We start from the raw sequence: 20,074 nt of genomic DNA, 5'->3' as shown, positions 1-20,074 counted from the left end.
CATTAGTGTCATCATTAGCCTCTGTAGCTTGTCATACTGTTGCTCCTTAACCAGACTCCATTATAGAAAGCCCATCACTGAAACAGCACTCTGAAAAGGACAGTTCACACACAGAAGCCTTCTTGGGTAGACACAAGAGGTTTGGTGGGGGTCTGCTTTGAAAGGATGATTCATTGTAACCAGTGATGGACATGATTAGCTCCATCTGTGTGGTACATAAAGAAACCACAGGATAGTGGATGGTGTACATATAGATACATCCCTCATTGTCATCTTAAGAGGAGGGTGACAGTCTATATGACCTATAAACCTGGAGGTGTATACGATTAGAAATTACCTAGAAATGGAAAATCATACACATTAAAAAAGTATAGTACTAAACAGCATGGAGCACTGTGTGTGTGTGTGTGTGTGTCTGGGTCTGGAAGGAGCAGGGATTGGCTGACAAAGACAAGGCCGGATGTGTCCCAAACAAGATTGAGACCTTGAGAGCACAGCAGAGTATTGAAAAGCCCCATTGCAGTGGTCAATATAAGGGTGAAATGAAAGTGGAAGCTGAGTTTTTACATGCAGTGCTTATGTTACACCACATCTACACAGGAGGCGTAGCATAAGCAGCACATTAGTAGAGCAGCAGCATCACAACAGCTCCATCAATCAATCAATCAATCAATCAATCAATTTTTATTTATATAGCACCAAATCACAACAAAAGTAATTTCAGGGCACTTTTCACATGGAGCAGGTCAAGACCGTACTCTTTAATTTACAGAGACCCAACAATTCCCCCATGAGTAGCACTTGGCGACAGCGGTAAGGAAAAACTCCCCTTTAACCGGTAGAAACCTCAAGCAGAACCCGGCTCTTGGTGGGCGGCCATCTGCTTTGACCGGTTGGGTTGAGAGAGAGAAAGAAAGAGGGAAAGGGGGAGGCATTCTAATAACAATCATAACAACAACAACAACAGCAACAGCCAGGGAAGGATGCCAACAGGACTGTGAAGGACCGCGAAGGCTCGGCCTGGAACCCAGGGTTTCCTGCAAGCTTTATCAAAAAGGAAAGTTTTAAGCCTACTCTTAAACATAGAGAGGGTGTCTGCACCCCGGATCGAATCTGTAAGATGGTTCCACAAGAGAGGAGCCTGATAGCTGAAAGCTCTGCCTCCCATTCTACTTTTAAAGACTGTAGGAACCACAAGTAAGCCTGCATTCTGGGAGCGCAGTGTTCTAGTGGGATAATACGGTACTATGAGCTCTTCAAGATATGATGGTGCCTTTCTAAGGTGTTTAGGGCCAAGCCCAATAACTTCAGTTTTATCTGAATGCATCCTGTGTCCACACATGCGCGTGTGTGTGTGTGTGTGTGTGTGTATATATATATATATATATATAGAGAGAGAGAGAGAGAGAGAGAGAGAGAGAGAGAGAGAATGGTGTTCGTCAGCCTTGGCATTGATTCTACAAGTCTCTGAACTCTTCTGGAGGGATGAACACCATTCTTCAAAAAGATATTCCCTCATTTGGTGTTTTGATGATGGTGGTGGAGAGCACTATCTAACACCTCAGTCCAAAATCTCCCACAGGTGTTGAATTGGGTTTAGATCTGGTGACTGTGAAGGCCATAACATACGATTCACATCATTTTCATACTCATCAAACCATTCAGTGACTCCTCATGCCCTATGAATTGGGACATTGTCATCCTGGAAGAAACCACTCCAATCAGGATAGAAATGTTTCATCATAGGATAAAGGTGATGACTCAGAACAAGTGGATCCAAACTTCCAGCAGAATGCCCCCCGCTGCATAACAGAGTCACCAGATCCCCTCACTGTAGGGGTCAAGCATTCAGAACTGTACCAGTTTTTCCTTTAATTTGTCACCCATCTGTATATATACATTCTGTCTCCCCAAAAAATCAACTACATTTTTTTTAATTTGCACAATTCTAATATTAAAAAGTGATTAATTTAACAAATGAAACTATATACTTATCATACTTAAAAATCTCAGATAGGTATAATAGCTCATTCTTAGGAATGCAGTGTGAGGTGTGCTGCAGGACTGCATGAAAAATTACATTTTATTCACCATTAGAAACCTGCAGCCCACTATCTATTATTGCATTATACATCCAGGTTCTTAAAGGTTTTTTTTTTACAGAAACAACAGTTTAAAGAGGCAACACTAAATGATCTGTATAATATTCCTACAACTGTCTTTTTTGAAACATCAATGTAATATTTATCAAAATACAAAAACATATTGTATTAAAATATTCCTTGTGATGTCTTTTTGTCTCTCAGTACTGAATTCACTCTGATTATAGTAGTATATAATAAATAAATATTTTTTCATGTCCTCAGCATTAAATCTATGATTTATTCTTCTTATGCTATCAATGTTATGAGTGTATGTTTGATTTGTATACTAGTATGTCCTCCTACTTTGGGTGTGGTTTATTACAGTCTGTGCTTCTGTCTCAACGTTTTCCTGATAAAGATGAAGAAATTTGTTTCTCACAGATAATCTCACTTGTGATGAACTAGTAAAACTTGCACAATGTCATCAGAATATTCATCATTCGTCCAAACGCCCAGATCTGTAAAGGTTACACCCACAGTAACATACATGTATGTTGTGGTATTTGCCACTGAGCTGTTTTCTCACAGTCGGATGGTTTTGTGATGTAAACTCATTTCCTGCCATGTATTTTTTGAATCTTTTAGTTTCTCACATTCAGTTGTGAAAGGATGTGCTCTACCCAGCTTCTGCTTACATTTCACACACAACTGTTTCCAAAGAAGTTTCTATAAGAAATTAGACATATAGTATAGTGTAAATACATTTTCTGATGACTCAGTTGTAGTCAGCTTTAAGTCCCCCCAAAAATGTGTTTTTCCTTATTGTTCCTTCACTTAAATTTTTATGCTACAATGTGCAGTATGATGTAAAGGCAGGAGTTTGGCACTAAAAGACTGTTTCATCTGAAACTAGGAGCATGATTTATGACATCACAACTAGTTTGGAGCCAATCGTGGTCCAGTATGCAGCTTATACAAACATGTCATAATTTTTAAAATATCTGTATGAAACAAATATTCATAAAAAAGAACCCACTATTTGTGCTTTGCCGAATAACATATTTGTATTCGGGCCCACTCCTAATATGCATGCCATAATTTATAATATATATCCTACTCTGTGATTATCAGGGTGCAGGCCTCCAAATTTATAATCAAGACTGTAATAATTTTATAAAAACTTTAAAAGGTAAAATGACACCATGGTCAAATTCTTCAAAAATAGAACTTAGGTAGAGTTTTCATTCATAAAGTATTGCATTACCTGTGTGTAATGTGCTTATCTGTATGGTCCAAGTTAAATAAACAAATAACTGAGTAATAAAAACAAGGGAGGGGAGGCAGGTCTAAAGTGGATTCTTTTACTGTGCGTAAGAGTCCTTTTTGAGTAAAATGTTAAAAAATCAAGAAATGTTGTTGACTTCAGGAAGTCAGGACCAAACCTGACGTGTGAAGATCATTTTGAAAATAGTGCAAAAATGTAAAAAAAAAAAAAAATGGTTTCTTTGAAGTCATTAGGGTTTTTTTTCTCAATCTCCATCTTCTGCATCTTTTTTCTTACCTGATCTGTGTCCTGGGGAACAAAATTGTTTGGAGTTCACTGCAGTCATTGTGCTAAATCATGTCACTGATATGGACAATACTGCTCAGTAATGTCCATCTGACCTTCATACAGAAAGAGCTGGAATCCCATTGTCAAGTCTTTACATTTTGAATGTATGAAATATAATTTTTACTTTTATGAAATAATCTCTGAATTCATTAAAGTGAAATTGTGTCTTTCTTGCTGCTGTATTTCATGGTGGAATTAAAATGTCACTCTTGTAAGTGTTACTGTGATGACCAACACAGATATGAGGTGAAAGATTAGTGTTACTGTGACAACACACATCTGATAACTTTCATATAGCAGTTTGGCACTGGGCCAGTTGCACAACAACTGTTGTACTTCTGAGAGACTTTTTGATGACAGTTTTTTAGATTCAGATTCGGATCAACTTTATTATCCCAGCCAGGGAAATTCATTTGGTCCAGTGCTCCACACATAAAAGCACCACAGAATCCACAGTAAAAACAACTGCTGCACCTCATGCATTGTTTTATAAAGCCATGCGTACACATGATTCTGTTTTATAAATCTCAGTCATTGAGGAACTGGGCACACTTGCCCAAACCTCATTTCCACTCTCACAATGAGCCATAAATGGATGAATATACATCCTAAACCAGCTGTTATCATATCAGTCCGCTGCCTGCTGTACAGCTGTCAGCGAAACAAACAAGAAAGTAGAAATGCAGTTTCACCAGTTGTGTTGTGAAGTTCTCCAACAGCAGAACAGCTGTCATTATGCATTACCATTACACATGGCTGTGCAGCTCTTCATACTGTCCATATCATTAATTCATTATATAGACATGTAAACCATCGTCAGCAATGATATCTCAGAAATGTAATCATAGTTTGCAGCACTCATATCTAAACTAACTTTACAAGGTGTTTCACAACTAAGGATAAAATAAAAAGAATAGGGATGCACGATATTGGATTTTTTGCAGATATCCGATATGCCGATATTTCCAACTCATTGTGGCCGATTGCTGATGCCAATACCGATATATGCACATATTTTTTTCCAGCTGGATGAGGAGACTATCATGCATGCAAGCATAGATTGTACTAAGTATGATCAAGAAAGACAATATATGAAGGAAGAACTTAGGAAGACTGGAGTTCAGGAGCTCAGCATTAAAACTTTGATGAACCTGCCAAGTGGGTGGAGCAGTAGAGTTTTCTTTGAGTTCATTAGACAGACAGGATTAATGTGTAGGATTTAATCTCTGGTCCACACTCCGGAGCAGAAGGTGGCAGTAATGCACCTAATACGCTGGTTGCCAACCGCCGTTATAAACCAAAAAGAAGAAGGTTTTGTTGTTTTTTTCAAACAGAGTGATACATCCTGTCAGCCAAAGTGTTTCCTATCTGTGAAGCCGAACAGAGCAGCTCCTCCACGGACTGTTTCAGTCTGACGGTCCCAGTGTTTCCTTCACAGGCTCCACTTCACTCAGCTGCTTCCTCCCACTTTAACCTGAATAACAAACCGGTGCTTGGTGCTCTGGTGGGATCCACATGGAGAGCCGGGGCTAACATTAACTGGGAGGCTAGCTGGCTGTGTTTCCCTCCGGTCATGCTGCGGCTAACACTCCGCTAGCCTCTCAGCCCCTCAACATTGGAGTCAATGGACAGCCGGAGCAGTTGCCCTGGACATCTATGAAAGTGCAGTGATTATGGGTAAGAAATGTGTGTACTGTGATGTTGCCATGGTAATGACTGAATCTATAAGTATTGATCTTCATATTTATCATTTTCCCCATTATCATGGGAAACTTCAATTCAATTTTTTCAAACAGTGTGTGTTGAAAATGTGCCTGTTCAGAACAGGCTGATTGCTTATTATTTCTCAAGAACTGCATATATATGTATAAATTGAAAATCATATCAACTAAAATGACATGGACTTAATAAACTTCACCAGTGAGACTAAACAGTAATTGAATCATAGAAGCAGTTTACGGCTTTCCATTGGTTGATTCTGCCGCCAATCAAATTTGTCTACGCTCCTGCTGGCTAGTTTTATTGCCTCTGCCTCTGTTTTTTTTCTCCTGTGTGCTCTGGTTCTTCTCTTTCAGGCAGATTAACTGATAATGCAATGGTGTTTATATCAAACAGCTTCAAATTGCACCAAATGAGCGTCTGTTTCCACAGTAAATCACCTGCTGAATGTTTGATGGTTGTTTATTTGTGCTTTAGAAGGTAACTGTAACCAGCTTTAAACCAAGTGAATCACTACTCCGACACAGGAATGAGACTCAAACACAACATAACTTTATTGAGTAATGGGGAGGGTTGGTGAAGGGGACTTGAAAGAACTGAAATTCTTCCCGGACCAGGGTTTAGTCTTAGGGGTGCTCCATGGCAATGTTGCTTCCCTGCAGGCAAATAGAAAGCAGAGGAGTGAGGGGCAAACACAAATCCTCTCCCTCCTGTTTTCTCACAGTCAACTTATCACTTTCAACTCAGAACAGAATGTCCCAGCCTTCTCTTCTCCCTGTCTCTTGACTACTGGTGTTTTTTAAGGTCCATTCTCACCACTTGGCTGGCTAATGAGTAACCTTCCTCCTCCTGTGTTCCCTTTAAGACCTCAGGAGCTGACAGTGGTAAAACTGCTACCTGACCACTATTGACAGCTGGCACCATTGAATAGAAGGGAGCTGACCAAGGACTTGCTTGCGTGGGCCGGATGACCCTCCACAAGTCGTTATATGTGGGAAATGTAGTCATCATATGCCGTAAAATAAAGGCTATAACATAAAAAACCTATTAAAAACATTTAATTTGGTCTAGTGTTAATGGACATATTCTGTGCTGTGCTGTTATCAACTGCTCCAACTGTAAAATTCAAATCCATAAGCTTCTGCTCCATGACATATATTTAACTTTAATAAATCCTCATATTTCTGTCACATTCTGAGTTACATGCCAGCCAGTGACCACTAAAGACTGAGCGATTCAACAAGAGATGATTTTGCATATCTCCTGCCAGTTTGGTACTAGCATTACATTTCCTGATCAAAATGTCACTTTTACAGTATCATGTGTTTCACATTTGTATTTAATGAAGCAGTCCTTCTGTTTACAATGACAGAAATCATGGAGCAAAAAGTCACGTTAAACACGGATGAGCATTGTCATCATATCATATTTATCAAATGTGTCATTCCAATGTGGGGGGAGTGGTGTTTACAATCATTTTTTAAATTAATAGTATTAGGGGGAAAAAGATAAAAGAGGAATATAATTGCCTTCTTAATAACGTAAAGGGAGCAATCTACTTGACACAGCTGAAGCTCTGACATTCCTTAAATCTACCTCATATCAAAATGATAATTATATCACACACTATACAATGTTTTTAGAGAACAAAAATTGTAACTAAGGCTCAAAATAAATTCAGTCAAATGACAATAAAAATAACAATAAAATAAAGTTTTCTAAACTAGAAAACAACATTAACCAGTGCCCATTGTGTGATGTTGTTGAACCAGGGCAACGCAACAAAAGATCCTAATTAACTTTCCATTGGCATTGTTTCAGTGGTATCAGCATGTAATGTGTTAAGGCATTGTGGTCATTTCACATATTTCTGTGAGATCACGTTGGTGGGGCAGGTTCAGTGAGTTCACAAGTATGAACTGAGCTAGTGGGGCATTTGCACAGTAAAAGTCGTTCTAAATGCACATTAACCATCTTAAATGAGAGAGAAAGGAGATCGATGCTCACTTACTCATCCACACTCAGATCTCTGTCAGGGGATTTGGACCAGCAACCCTCCTCTGCTGTTTTTCACCCTCACTCAAGATGAACGTTAGCTGAATCCTTTCACCACAGATATTGACGCTAGGCTTTATGAAGAAGATAAAAATATGTCCAGGTCTGCTCCCCTGAGCCAATTTTCTTCATGACAACATTTTTAGCTCTGAACTTCAATTCTTGGTTATGTGGGGGAAAACTGTCCAGATCAGCAATGTAATCAGTCTTGTCCTCTTCTGAACATGGACATGAGAAACATGTATTTAATCTTCTACTCAAATCCTTGATAGTTGCTTTCTGGAAAGAATGTTTTCAGTAAAAGGGGTGTTTTGAAAAGGTATGTACATATATTCTGGAAATATGTGTGATGTGAAGAAAAGAAACATGTAGCCTGATGATTTAAAAGGGTTGATTTAATCAAATAGTTTAGATTTAGACAACCACACAAACCAAACAAAAACCAACAACCCATTAAGTGTTTAACTCCCTTTTTTGGTGCTGCTTTTTCACTGTTTTATTTCTAAGTAAAAAGTGCTTTATATGAAACTTGACAAAGAATGAATAATCACTTTAAAATATCATCAACATGATTAATAAGGACATGATGCATTAGAAACACAAAAAAACACATAAACAACACAAGATTGAACCAACCAAACCAAAATCAGAGCAGATATACTTACAGGCATGGAAAGTGATTGGACAATGATTATACATGCTTGATTCATTGTTTTGGACTTTATTTGGATGCAGCTAAAGCTCCACTGTCTGGTGTTCAACAAAGTGCTCTTATCATAATGTAAATTCTTACACTTAATCAGCCTTTTTTTTTTTTTTCAAAATATACTGACATTTTAGTGAGGATCCAAATTAAGTGAAGTCATGAAAAGCTATGAGAGATACAGATAACCATTAAAAATGAGAGTTTAGGCTGTATGGTGAAAATACAGAGCAAAACACTTTTTGCATAACATCCAATAGTCCTTTACAAAGAGTTTTAACATTTGCTCAACGATGTAAGGATTAAGGAACTATGGATCCTTAACTTTGTTCAACAGCCCAACTTTTACATTCTGTCACACAAAGGTGATGCAGTTAACTGTAATATTGGGTGCAAAATTTGCAACATCATGAGGGAACAGTGTATATGAAATAAATCATGATTGTGGCACTGTGGTGCATAACTAAGTGTGATCTGACATATATACAAGCACAGGTGTGAATACTTAGAAAATGGGATTATGGCAGATGCTGATTATTTAACCATAACCACAACCAGGACCCAGCAACCCTTAGGCATTAACTTTAAATGTAAAGTGTTATTTATCAACTTCTGACCACTGGAGGACAGAAGGTCTCCCAAACTAGTTTGTAAATGAACCTTGATGAAACCTTAATAAAACTTTAATGAAACCTTAAAAATCACTGGAGAATCAAGCTCAAATAGTTGACGAAAAGTCTGTAAATACTGTATATACAAAGAAGGAATGGTGTGCTTTTCTGTAGGGATCCATCTCTTCCTGTAGCTGAGCTAAACATACCTCTTCTGTCCACATTTACATATGTCATGATGGCATGGTCATGATGAAGAGGTAGCAGCTTTGTTTTGGGCTGGACAACAAACTTTCAAAACATGTTCTCACCTGCTTAAGAAAGGTGAAATTAGCAACATAACTAACTGACATATGGATGTTGTTATGGTTTATATTTTGGCTTTACTTCTGCTATAGGCAAAATGATATCCCTACTCATGTCATCGCTTTCCACCTTAAAATACTTCCTTCAGTTGCTTATAAAACCATGGTTTGTTGAAAAAATGGCAGGCCTGAGATACAAAGGGGTCCCCATCCCTATAATTCATTTTGTGTACTTTTTGTGGACATACTAGTTCTGCTGACCTGACTGACAGAAATATGCTTCTTTAACCCTGGGAAGCGTTTCACCAGCAGCTGTCTGAAGTAGCTCTGGAACTTTCGCCCAACAAATGTATAGAAGATGGGACTGATGCAGAAGTAAATGTAGGCAATGTCACGAGTGACTTGAAGTGCATAACCCCTCTTCTGTAATTCCTCACAGGACAGGCCTTCATCAGGTAATAGTTGTACAACATTGAATGGGGTCCAGCATATAAAAAACAACAGGACAATGATAAATATCAGCCTGACTGTCTTGAACTTGGTAACTATCTGGGATGATATGACAGTGATAGCAATCCTAATGTAGCAGTACACAATAACAATCAGAGGAAAGAGCAAGAAAAGGAAAAGTTGAAGGTAAAATCCAGATGCTCTTAGGTTGTCATCAATAGACGTTGTGTTACCAGGATGTTCCTGACAGAGTGTTTTGTCGGCCATATGATGACTAAAAGTTGTGTGGAGAATCATCTGTGGGATGCACGCCAGACCACTGACCAGCCACACCACAGCACAGGAGAGCAGCGCATAGCGTTGATTCCTCACCTGTGACCCACGCACGGAGTAAACGACAGCAAGGTGTCGGTCGAATGTCAGGAGAGTTAGAAACAGGACAGAACTGTAGAAACCCAGGTAGTAGACACTGCCTACAATCTTGCACATTACTTTGCCAAAGATCCAGTTGGAGAGCTGCTTGTAGACTCCCAAGAAGGGAAGACTGCTCATGAAGATCAGGGAGGACACCACTAGGTTCAGCAGCAAGATGTTGGTCACAGTGGTCAGCTTCTCAAACCTAACAAGTAGCCATTTAAACCATTAAATGTAGAAAAAACAGAGACTATGGGTCACACAAGCATTTTAACAGTAATATTTCGCAGTAACTTCCAAACTGTGGATTGGTTGGTGGCAGTAAAGTAAATCTGAACATCTTTAGCATCAATTTAAGTAAAGTGTGACAACTAGATAAACTGCTTTGAAATCTATTGATTGACAGGTCATACTGCAAAATCCTGAAATAGAGGAAGTTCACTCATTCAATGTTACACAATTCTCTCAGTTCAGTTTTTTGTTTTTGTGGTGAGCGAGCTAGCTTCTTGTACTGCCTGTAATTGCCTTAAATTTTACCTTGATGCCACTGCATAACCTAGAACCTTTGAGAAGAACATCTCCAGGAAAATGACATTTCATAATCAGGCATTTAATTAAATTATCAAGACTATTTTTAACTTTGTTTCCAGGACTGGTTTGCATAGAGATTAAGAGATTACAAGAGATTAGTTTTTAACCATGAAGGGTGTTTGAACATTGCAGTGTATCAGTGCCTGTTATTGATAATGTATTGATGACTTGTGCACATTGTGCAGCTTTGCAGGATTGAGTGCAACACTTCTGCTCTGGTCTACATTTCAAAATAGGATGTGCACAGCCAGCTCAGTAATGTGGATGTTTAATATGATAAGTAAAGTGACTTTGGCATCAAAGTTGAAAATGCATGAAATGAATCTGCCTGAGAGTGCCACCCAGATATACAGTAGTCTGTGTGTGGGAATCTAGTGCCAACAAGTTAGTATTTCAATTTGACCAGTACTTTCTTTATGTTCAATGCTGAATAGCACATGTTAGCAATGTAAATTAAGGTGGTGACCATGGTAAACATTACACTTGCTTAACATCAGCAATGTCATGTGCTAGCATGGCTCTTGGTTAGCACCTAATCTTAACCAAATTGAGTTTATCCAGACAAAGGTTATGTTTCTACCAAAAGTATAAAATGAATCAAATTTTTAGGAGACAATGTTGTTAATCACTACCATAATAAGATTAACATAACAAATGTCATGTCTCTCAATTTTTAAATAGAGAACCTCTCAAATATCTTACTTGCACATATATATGGCAAGCCTACCCCAAACACTCCACTATCATACCTGGCTCTTTTTATTGATTATCATCACATTGTTGTTATTGAGCTATTTTCTTACTTTTTTTTCTTTCTAAGCTTTTGTGCATCATAAGTGATTGTATATCATTTACAGAGGTTAATGCAAGGACCAATAATGATATTGATTTCATTTTATTCCAATTCTGCCTGTGGTTGAAAAAACTGCACTGAAACTGTTGATTTTTGTTAATTGGCTTTTGAATCCAGAAGAATGTTAAACTGAAGCATCACTAATTTCAACTAACCTTTGTGACAAAAGAAAATGAGGCTAGTTTAGAGATTTCATTTGTAATCTCTGAGCTTTGAATGGTCCCATAGAAATAGAAATGGGTTCTTTACTTTTCTTGAGCTCTCACCTTTGTCAGCATGCAGTTGACATAACATCTCTTCAACTCTCTGTAATACTGTATTATAAACACTCCTACAGTCCAAGACCCAAGGAGACTTTACAGAGTTCATCTCATTTGTGTTTCCATGAACATCAGAAATATGTTCACAGTTGCTTGCTCACAAAGGTAGAGAGAGAGCAGTGGTGTAGACAGTGACAGAGTAGAGGAATTCTTAGGGGTCTTGGAGAGAGGAACTTTACCTACTGAATAGCTACAATATTCCTCTCTCAATGGGCACAAGAATAAGAAGCTACTTACATTACTTCATTGTCTGATACTCTCCCAGTCTGTCTTTTTGGTCTAAAACCAGTGCCCCAACCTGTTATGTACTCTGTCTATTCTGCCTCCGAAATATCTTACAACATTGATAAAATCATCTATCAACATGTATGTCATTTTACTCTCAGTTGCCAGTTATTATGTACTGTAGTATGATTTAATACAACAGCCCTACATTCATGAAGGTTATGATTTTTTAAGAGGTATTGATTGAACTTCATGGTCATTTTAGAGGTTGTAGTTTGTGTCGCTGTTAAATTTTATAGCATTGTGCTTGGGGGTGTTCAGATATTATGTCTAACTTATTTATATCAGTGACTGTAGGAAATGGCTGAAATGGTGATTCACTTGCATTAAAAATACAAAGTTGTAAAAACATACATCTAAAATGCATGTAAACATTATGTATCAAACTTTAACTAAATTCACGAGAATAATACTTTTTTTCTACATTCTGTATTTCTTAGTTATAATCTTTATGATTTTAATGAAATCAAACCCCATTTTTGATGCTGCTTTTGACCTGCATTTTTGAGCAACAGCCATTCAATGCATTTACATTTAGTAACCTGTCTATAAAGTAGTTTTAATTGTCAGTGGCAGGGTCCACATTTGCGCACTTGAGTCAAACTGCCAACACATACACAAGTGACTATAATCCAGCACTACTGTTTTTAATTTTATCTCATAAGTATCAGCCTCACTGTTCACTCTCCTAACAGTGTATCAGAGCTGTAGCAGTTGCCCTTCTGTTGTATGTTTAACAAAGTAGTTGCTTCACTAGTGTTTGCTGCCCGCAGAATTCTGGGATATGTAGTATTAAATCACAATTGATGCTAAATTGTAAGGATTACAACTTTAATTTACTCTTTGTGGACTTTTTCAATTATCTTGTAATTCACAGGTAATTATAATAAGGGTTGTGTGTATTTTACAAGTTTACAAATTGTACATTTGCTACCTCTAATTGCTTTAAACTACTAAACCAATAATTTGTTTGAATTTGAGAGTTTTGTTTGTCTACTCACCGATGGATGATGACCAGGACCAGCCCGTTGCCAAAGAGACTGAAGAGAAACATGAAGTAGTAAATGGTGGACAGTTGAGCTCCCAGTAAGTTTTCACTGTCCCGATTACATGGTCCAACCGGCTTCTCACCATTATCTTCATAATCATAGTTATATTCAGTTGTTGATTCCATCTTCTCCTCAAATGTTAGCAGGGAAATCTGTCAGAAACACAACACATGCAACGATGCGGTCAGTATGAAATTAAAATTCTAAATATTATCAAACTTTTGAAAATGTATTGTAGTGGCTGTGGCTCAGGAGGTAGAGCAGGTTTTCCATAATCGAAAGATCGGCGGTTCGATTCCCGGCTCCTCCAGTCCACATGCCGATGTGTCCTTGGGAAAGATACTTAACCCTAAATTGCTCCCGATGACTGTGCCATCAGTGTATGAATGTGTGTGAATGGTTAGTTTCCTCTGATGGGCAGGTTGGGACCTTGCATGGTAGCCCCTGTACCCATTCAGCGTATGAATGTGTGTGAATGGGTGAATGTGATTCGTAGTGTGAAAAGCACTTTGAGTGGTCGGAAGACTAGACAGGCACTATACAAGTACAGTCCATTTACCATTTTATTAAGAGCTATTAAATTCTGTGTGCATGCCTCTGTAAAGCATGCAAATAAGGAGAACTAGAAAACAATCCCTTTAAATGAGATCCTCCAAGGAGCTCAAATCAGATGTTTGTGGGAATGAGGATCAGGCTGAGCTGAGCTGACTTACCGCCTGGCCAGCAGAGGAGCTTCTCCTTGTTGTCTGACACTGAGGACCAGAACTGTCTGACTCACAGCTCAGCTGAAGTTACTCCATATAAGTCAGCCAGCAAGGGGAAGGAAGTACCAGAAAAGTGTGTGCCTGTGTGCGTGTGTGTGTGCATTCAGGCACAGTGAATGTAGGTCAATCACTAAACAATAACTACAACACAAAATCATTGTCGTTCCCGAAAATGAAAGAAAATAAACTTCCAGGTGTAGTGCGAATGAAATGCAAGCTGTTACTCATCGCGTGTAGACAGCTGTTAAAATAGAAGCATATCTGTTCTGTCAGACAGACATGCGTGAGACACACAACTGAAAAACATGGCTGAAATACCTTCTGTGTAGGCACAACACAGTGTTAGTCTGAACATGGCAAAAGTGTCAGATGGTTAAAGTTAGGTAAAGATCATGGTTTGGGCTGACTGTGGTTAAGCAACTAAAACACTTGGTTTTTTCACATCCATGTCACATACTCTAAAGAGTCCTTTTTGAGTAGAATGTTAATAAAATCAAGAAATGTTGTTGACTTCAGGAAGTCAGCACCAAACCTGACAGTCAAAGACTGAAATGGACAGCAAGCGGAGTTTTGAGTCAAGTGTGAGGACCATTTTGAAAATAGTGCAAAAATGAAAAAAAAAAAAAAAGGTTCCTTTGAAGTCATGATGGGGTTTATTTTTCTCAGTTTGCATCTTCTGGATCTTTTTTCTTACCTGATCTGTGTCCTGGGGAACAAACGTGTTTAGAGTTCATTGCAGTCATTGTGCTAAATCATGTCACTGATATGGACAATGCTGCTCAGTAATGCCCATCTGGCCTTCATACAGAAAGAGCTGGAATCCCATTGTCAAGTCTTAACATTTTGAATGTATGAAATATAATTTTTACCTTTATGAAATAATCTCTGAATTCATTAAAGTGAAACTGCCATTCTTGCTGCTGTATTTCATGGTAAATTTAAAATGTCACTTCTGCTCAAGTGTTACTGTGATGATTAACACAGATATGTTGTGAAAGATTGTTACTGTGACAACGCATCTGATAGCTTTCACATAGCATAGCAGTTTGTGACCGGGCCAGTTGCACAATTGTTGTACCTCTGTAGAAAATTGCATAAGAGACTTTTTTTTATGACAGTTTTTAGATTCAGATCAACTTTTTAATCCCAGTTGGGAAATTAATTTGGTTCTATGCTCCAGACATAAAAGCACCATAGAATCCACAGTAAAAACAATAAAATACCCAATACGATCTTGATCAGACAGAGCACTTTTTGTAGGTTGCAAAATGCGAGGCACACTGCGCTGCCTTTTTTGTTGAAGCCTACAATTTTAAAAAAAGAGCAGCTTTCTGCACCTTTTTTTTATATTGTTGCCAGGCAACCATGGATCGCCTGTCCTTAGCCTAATTGTTATTTTTTCTGTGAAGTAAACTCACTCCAGGCCTGCTGTGATCTGTTCAGATCATGCTAACTGTGGTTGGTAAAGTCATATAAATCAAACAAAAACAGTCAATCCAAAATCGGTAAAATCAAATTTGATATAAAAGTGCAAGAGTGCAATGCCCAGCTAACAGACCTATTAATCAGACCTGCATGTTATACAAGCTGATGGCTTGAGGAATAAAAGAGTTCTTGTATCTATTTGTTTTGAGTTTTCTTTGTAGAAGTCTCTTTCCTCGGGTCAGGTTGCTGTTGCGACTGAATTTGGAGTGAAGGGGACAAGTTCTATCCTGTAAAACTTTTTCTAGTTTTTGGAGGATGAGTTTGGTGAACAGGCTGATGGCTGTTATTTGGTCAGTGCCTGTGTTTTTTTTTCCCTTTTCTCTAACCCTAATCGAGTGGTTTTTGTGCCCAAACGTAACTAGACCTTAACCACAGCGTTGTCACACCATGAAACATCATTATTTTTTAACAGTGATTTGTAACAGTTTTGGAAAGCAGCATATTAGAAAACGCTCCTATGGGTCGCTCTGGATTGGATGGTACAATCGATCAATTTGATCGTTTAATTATAAGGATGTGTTGACTTAACATGGGAATTGACAGTGGGGAAAATACATTCAGACGGCGGGTCCTCCCTCCCTCAGTTTTCCAGTGGGACTGGTGTTGAAAACATCTTATAGCACCGTAGTCAGGTTAACATTAGAGTCAATGGACGGCCGGAGCAGTTGCTCTGGGCATCTATGAAAGCGCAGTGATTATGGATAAGAAATGTGTGTACTGTGACGTTGCCATGGTAATGACTGAATCTATAAATATTGATCTTTTTCTGATCCATCACTTATTGTTAATAATAATAATAATAATAATAATACGAAAGAAAATACATTTGAAAAAAAAAATCAGCCTTTCAGCGATGTAGAGGCAACCACAAATATTTATTTAACACAGATGATGTTGGATTCATGCGATCATATCCTATCAAACTGAATTCTATATGTTTTTAGAGAACAAAAATTGTAACTCAGGCACTATAATAAATTCAGTCAAATGACAATAAAAATAACAATAAAATAAAGTTTTCCAAACTAGAAAACAACATTAACCAGTGCCCATTGTGTGATGTTGTTAAACCAGGGCAATGCAACAAAAGATCCTAATTAACTTTCCATTGGCATTGTTTCAGTGGTATCGGCATGTAATGTGTTAAGGCAGACAGTGTTAAGACATTGTGGTCATTTCACATATTTCTGTGAGATCACGTTGGTGGGGCAGGTTCAGTGAGTTCACATGCATGAACTGAGCTAGTGGGGCATTTGCACAGTAAAAGTCGTTCTAAATGCACATTAACAATCTTAAATGAGAGAGAAAGGAGATCGATGCTCACTTACTCATCCACACTCAGATCTCTGTCAGGGGATTTGGACCAGCAACCCTCCTCTGCTGTTTTTCACCCTCACTCAAGATGAACGTTAGCTGAATCCTTTCACCAGAGACATCAACACTAGGCTTTATGCAGAAGATAAAAATATGTCCAGGTCTGCTCCCCTGAGCCAATTTTCTTCATGACAACATTTTTAGCTCTGAACTTCAATTCTTGGTTATGTGGAGGAAACTGTCCAGATCAGCAATGTAATCAGTCTTGTCCTCTTCTGAACATGGACATGAGAAACATGTATTTAAACTTCTACTCAAATCCTTGATAGTTGCTTTCTGGAAAGAATGTTTTCAGTAAAAGGGGTGTTTTGAAAAGGGATGTACATATATTCTGGAAATATGTGTGATGTGAAGAAAAGAAACATGTAGCCTGATGATTTAAAAGGGTTGATTTAATCAAATAGATTAGATTTAGACAACCACACAAACCAAACAAAAACCAACAACCCATTAAGTGTTTAACTCCCTTTTTTGGTGCTGCTTTTTCACTGTTTTATTTCTAAATAAAACATGCTTTATATGAAACTTGACAAAGAATGAATAATCACTTTAAAATATCATCAACATGATTAATAAGGACATGATGCATTAGAAACACAAAAAAACACATAAACAACACAAGATTGAACCAACCAAACCAAAATCAGAGCAGATATACTTACAGGCATGGAAAGTGATTGGAAAATGATTATACATGCTTGATTCATTGTTTTGGACTTTATTTGGATGCAGCTAAAGCTCCACTGTCTGGTGTTCAACAAAGTGCTCTTATCATAATGTAAATTCTTATACTTAATTAGCCTTTTTTTTTCAAACTATACTGACATTTTAGTGAGGATCCAAATTAAGTGAAGTCATGAAAAGCTGTGAGAGATACAGATAACCATTAAAAATGAGAGTTTAGGCTGTATGGCGAAAATACAGAGCAAAACACTTTTTGCATAACATCCAATAGTCCTTTACAAAGAGTTTTAACATTTGCTCAACGATGTAAGGATTAAGAAACTATGGATCCTTAACTTTGTTCAACAGCCCAACTTTTACATTCTGTCACACAAAGGTGATGCAGTTAACTGTAATATTGGGTGCAAAATTTGCAACATCATGAGGGAACAGTGTATATGAAATAAATCATGATTGTGGCACTGTGGTGCATAACTAAGTGTGATCTGACATATATACAAGCACAGGTGTGAATACTTAGAAAATGGGATTATGGCAGATGCTGATTATTTAACCATAACCACAACCAGGACCCAGCAACCCTTAGGCATTAACTTTAAATGTAAAGTGTTATTTATCAACTTCTGACCACTGGAGGACAGAAGGTCTCCCAAACTAGTTTGTAAATGAACCTTGATGAAACCTTAATAAAACTTTAATGAAACCTTAAAAATCACTGGAGAATCAAGCTCAAATAGTTGACGAAAAGTCTGTAAATACTGTATATACAAAGAAGGAATGGTGTGCTTTTCTGTAGGGATCCATCTCTTCCTGTAGCTGAGCTAAACATACCTCTTCTGTCCACATTTACATATGTCATGATGGCATGGTCATGATGAAGAGGTAGCAGCTTTGTTTTGGGCTGGACAACAAACTTTCAAAACATGTTCTCACCTGCTTAAGAAAGGTGAAATTAGCGACATAACTAACTGACATATGGATGTTGTTATGGTTTATATTTTGGCTTTACTTCTGCTATAGGCAAAATGATATCCCTACTCATGTCATCGCTTTCCACCTTAACATACTTCCTTCAGTTGCTTATAAAACCATGGTTTGTTGAACACATGGCAGGCCTGAGATACAAAGGGGTCCCCATCCCTATAATTCATTTTGTGTACTTTTTGTCGACATACTAGTTCTGCTGACCTGACAGAAATATGCTTCTTTAACCCTGGGAAGCGTTTCACCAGCAGCTGTCTGAATTAGTCCTGGAACTTTCTCCCAACAAATGTATAGAAGATGGGACTAATGCAGAAGTAAATGTAGGCAATGTCACGAGTGACTTGAAGTGCATAACCCCTCTTCTGTAATTCCTCACAGGACAGGTCTTCATCAGGTAATAGTTTTACAACATTGAATGGGGTCCAGCATATAAAAAACAACAGGACAATGACAAATATCAGCCTGACTGTCTTTAACTTGGTAACTATCTTGGATGATATGACAGTGATAGCAATCCTAATGTAGCAGTACACATTAACAATCAGAGGAAAGAGCAAGAAAAGGAAAAGTTGAAGGTAAAATCCAGATGCTCTTAGCTTGTCATCAATAGACGTTGTGCTAACAGGATGCTCCTGACAGAGTGTTTTGTTGGTCATATGATGAATAAAAGTTGTGTGGAGAATCATCTGTGGGATGCACGCCAGACCACTGACCAGCCACACCACAGCACAGGAGAGCAGCGCATAGCGTTGATTCCTCACCTGTGACCCACCCATGGAGTAAACGACAGCAAGGTGTCGGTCGAATGTCAGGAGAGTTAGAAACAGGACAGAACTGTAGAAACCCAGGTAGTAGACACTGCCTACAATCTTGCACATTACTTCGCCAAAGATCCAGTGGGAGAGCTGCTTGTAGCCTCCCAAGAAGGGAAGACTGCTCATGAAGATCAGGGAGGACACCACTAGGTTCAGCAGCAAGATGTTGGTCACAGTGGTCAGCTTCTCAAACCTAACAAGTAGCCATTTAAACCGTTAAATGTAGAAAAAACAGAGACTATCAGTCACACAAGCATTTTTGACAGTAATATTTCACAATAATTTCCAAACTGTGGTTTGGTTGGTGGCAGTGAAGTAAATCTGAACATCTTTAGCATCAATTTTAGTGAAGTGTGACAACTAGATAAACTGCTTTGAAATCTGCTGATTGACAGAGTCCTGAAATAGAGGAAGTTCAGCTCATTCAACGTTACACAATTCTCTCAGTTCAGTTTTTTGTTTTTGTGGTGAGCGAGCTAGCTTGTTGTACTGCCTGTAATTGCCTAAAATTTGACCTTGATGCCACTGCATAACCTAGAACCTTTGAGAATAACATCTCCAGGAAAATGACACATTGTGCAGCTTTGCAGGATTGAGTGCAACATTTCTGCTCTGGTCTACATTTCAAAATAGGATGTGCACAGCCAGCTCAGTAATGTGGATGTTTAATATGATAAGTAATGTGCCTTGACAAATTTGGCATCAAAGTTGAAAATGCATGAAATGAATCTGCCTGAGAGTGCCACCCAGATATACAGTAGTCTGTGTGTGGGAATCTAGTGCCAACAAGTTAGTATTTCAATTTGACCAGTACTTTCTTTGTGTTCAATGCTGAATAGCACATGTTAGCAATGTAAATTAAGGTGGTGACCATGGTAAACATTACACTTGCTTAACATCAGCAATGTCATGTGCTA

The 20,074-nt window shown here is 38.2% G+C and overlaps 1 protein-coding gene and 1 pseudogene across 1 annotated transcript; both read right to left on the bottom strand.

The window, feature by feature from the left end:
* Positions 1-8,226: 8,226 nt before the first annotated feature.
* On the bottom strand, positions 8,227-13,918 carry LOC137173439 (C-C chemokine receptor type 1-like). The gene is made up of 3 exons (XM_067578262.1): positions 13,765-13,918; positions 13,004-13,203; positions 8,227-10,158 (listed from the first exon to the last, which is right to left on the bottom strand). The coding sequence occupies exons 2-3, from the start codon at positions 13,174-13,176 to the stop codon at positions 9,303-9,305; spliced, it is 1,029 nt and encodes a 342-aa protein (XP_067434363.1). The 5' UTR covers positions 13,177-13,203; positions 13,765-13,918; the 3' UTR covers positions 8,227-9,302.
* Positions 13,919-18,262: 4,344 nt separating this feature from the next.
* Positions 18,263-19,358, bottom strand: LOC137173558 (C-C chemokine receptor type 1-like; annotated as a pseudogene).
* Positions 19,359-20,074: the final 716 nt, after the last annotated feature.

The sequence above is a fragment of the Thunnus thynnus genome, chromosome 21, assembly GCF_963924715.1.
Source record: "Thunnus thynnus chromosome 21, fThuThy2.1, whole genome shotgun sequence".
In the NCBI taxonomy this organism is placed as follows: Eukaryota; Metazoa; Chordata; class Actinopteri; order Scombriformes; family Scombridae; genus Thunnus; species Thunnus thynnus.
This window is presented reverse-complemented; position numbering and strand designations above follow the sequence as displayed.

Bases quoted from the DNA above. Each gene is read 5' to 3' on its own strand.
- LOC137173439 (XM_067578262.1), bottom strand. From the start codon at position 13,176: ATGGAATCAACAACTGAATATAACTATGATTATGAAGATAATGGTGAG. The intron at 10,159-13,003 runs GTGAGTAGACAA...GCTACTTGTTAG, and splicing joins GTCCTGGTCATCATCCATCG to GTTTGAGAAGCTGACCACTG.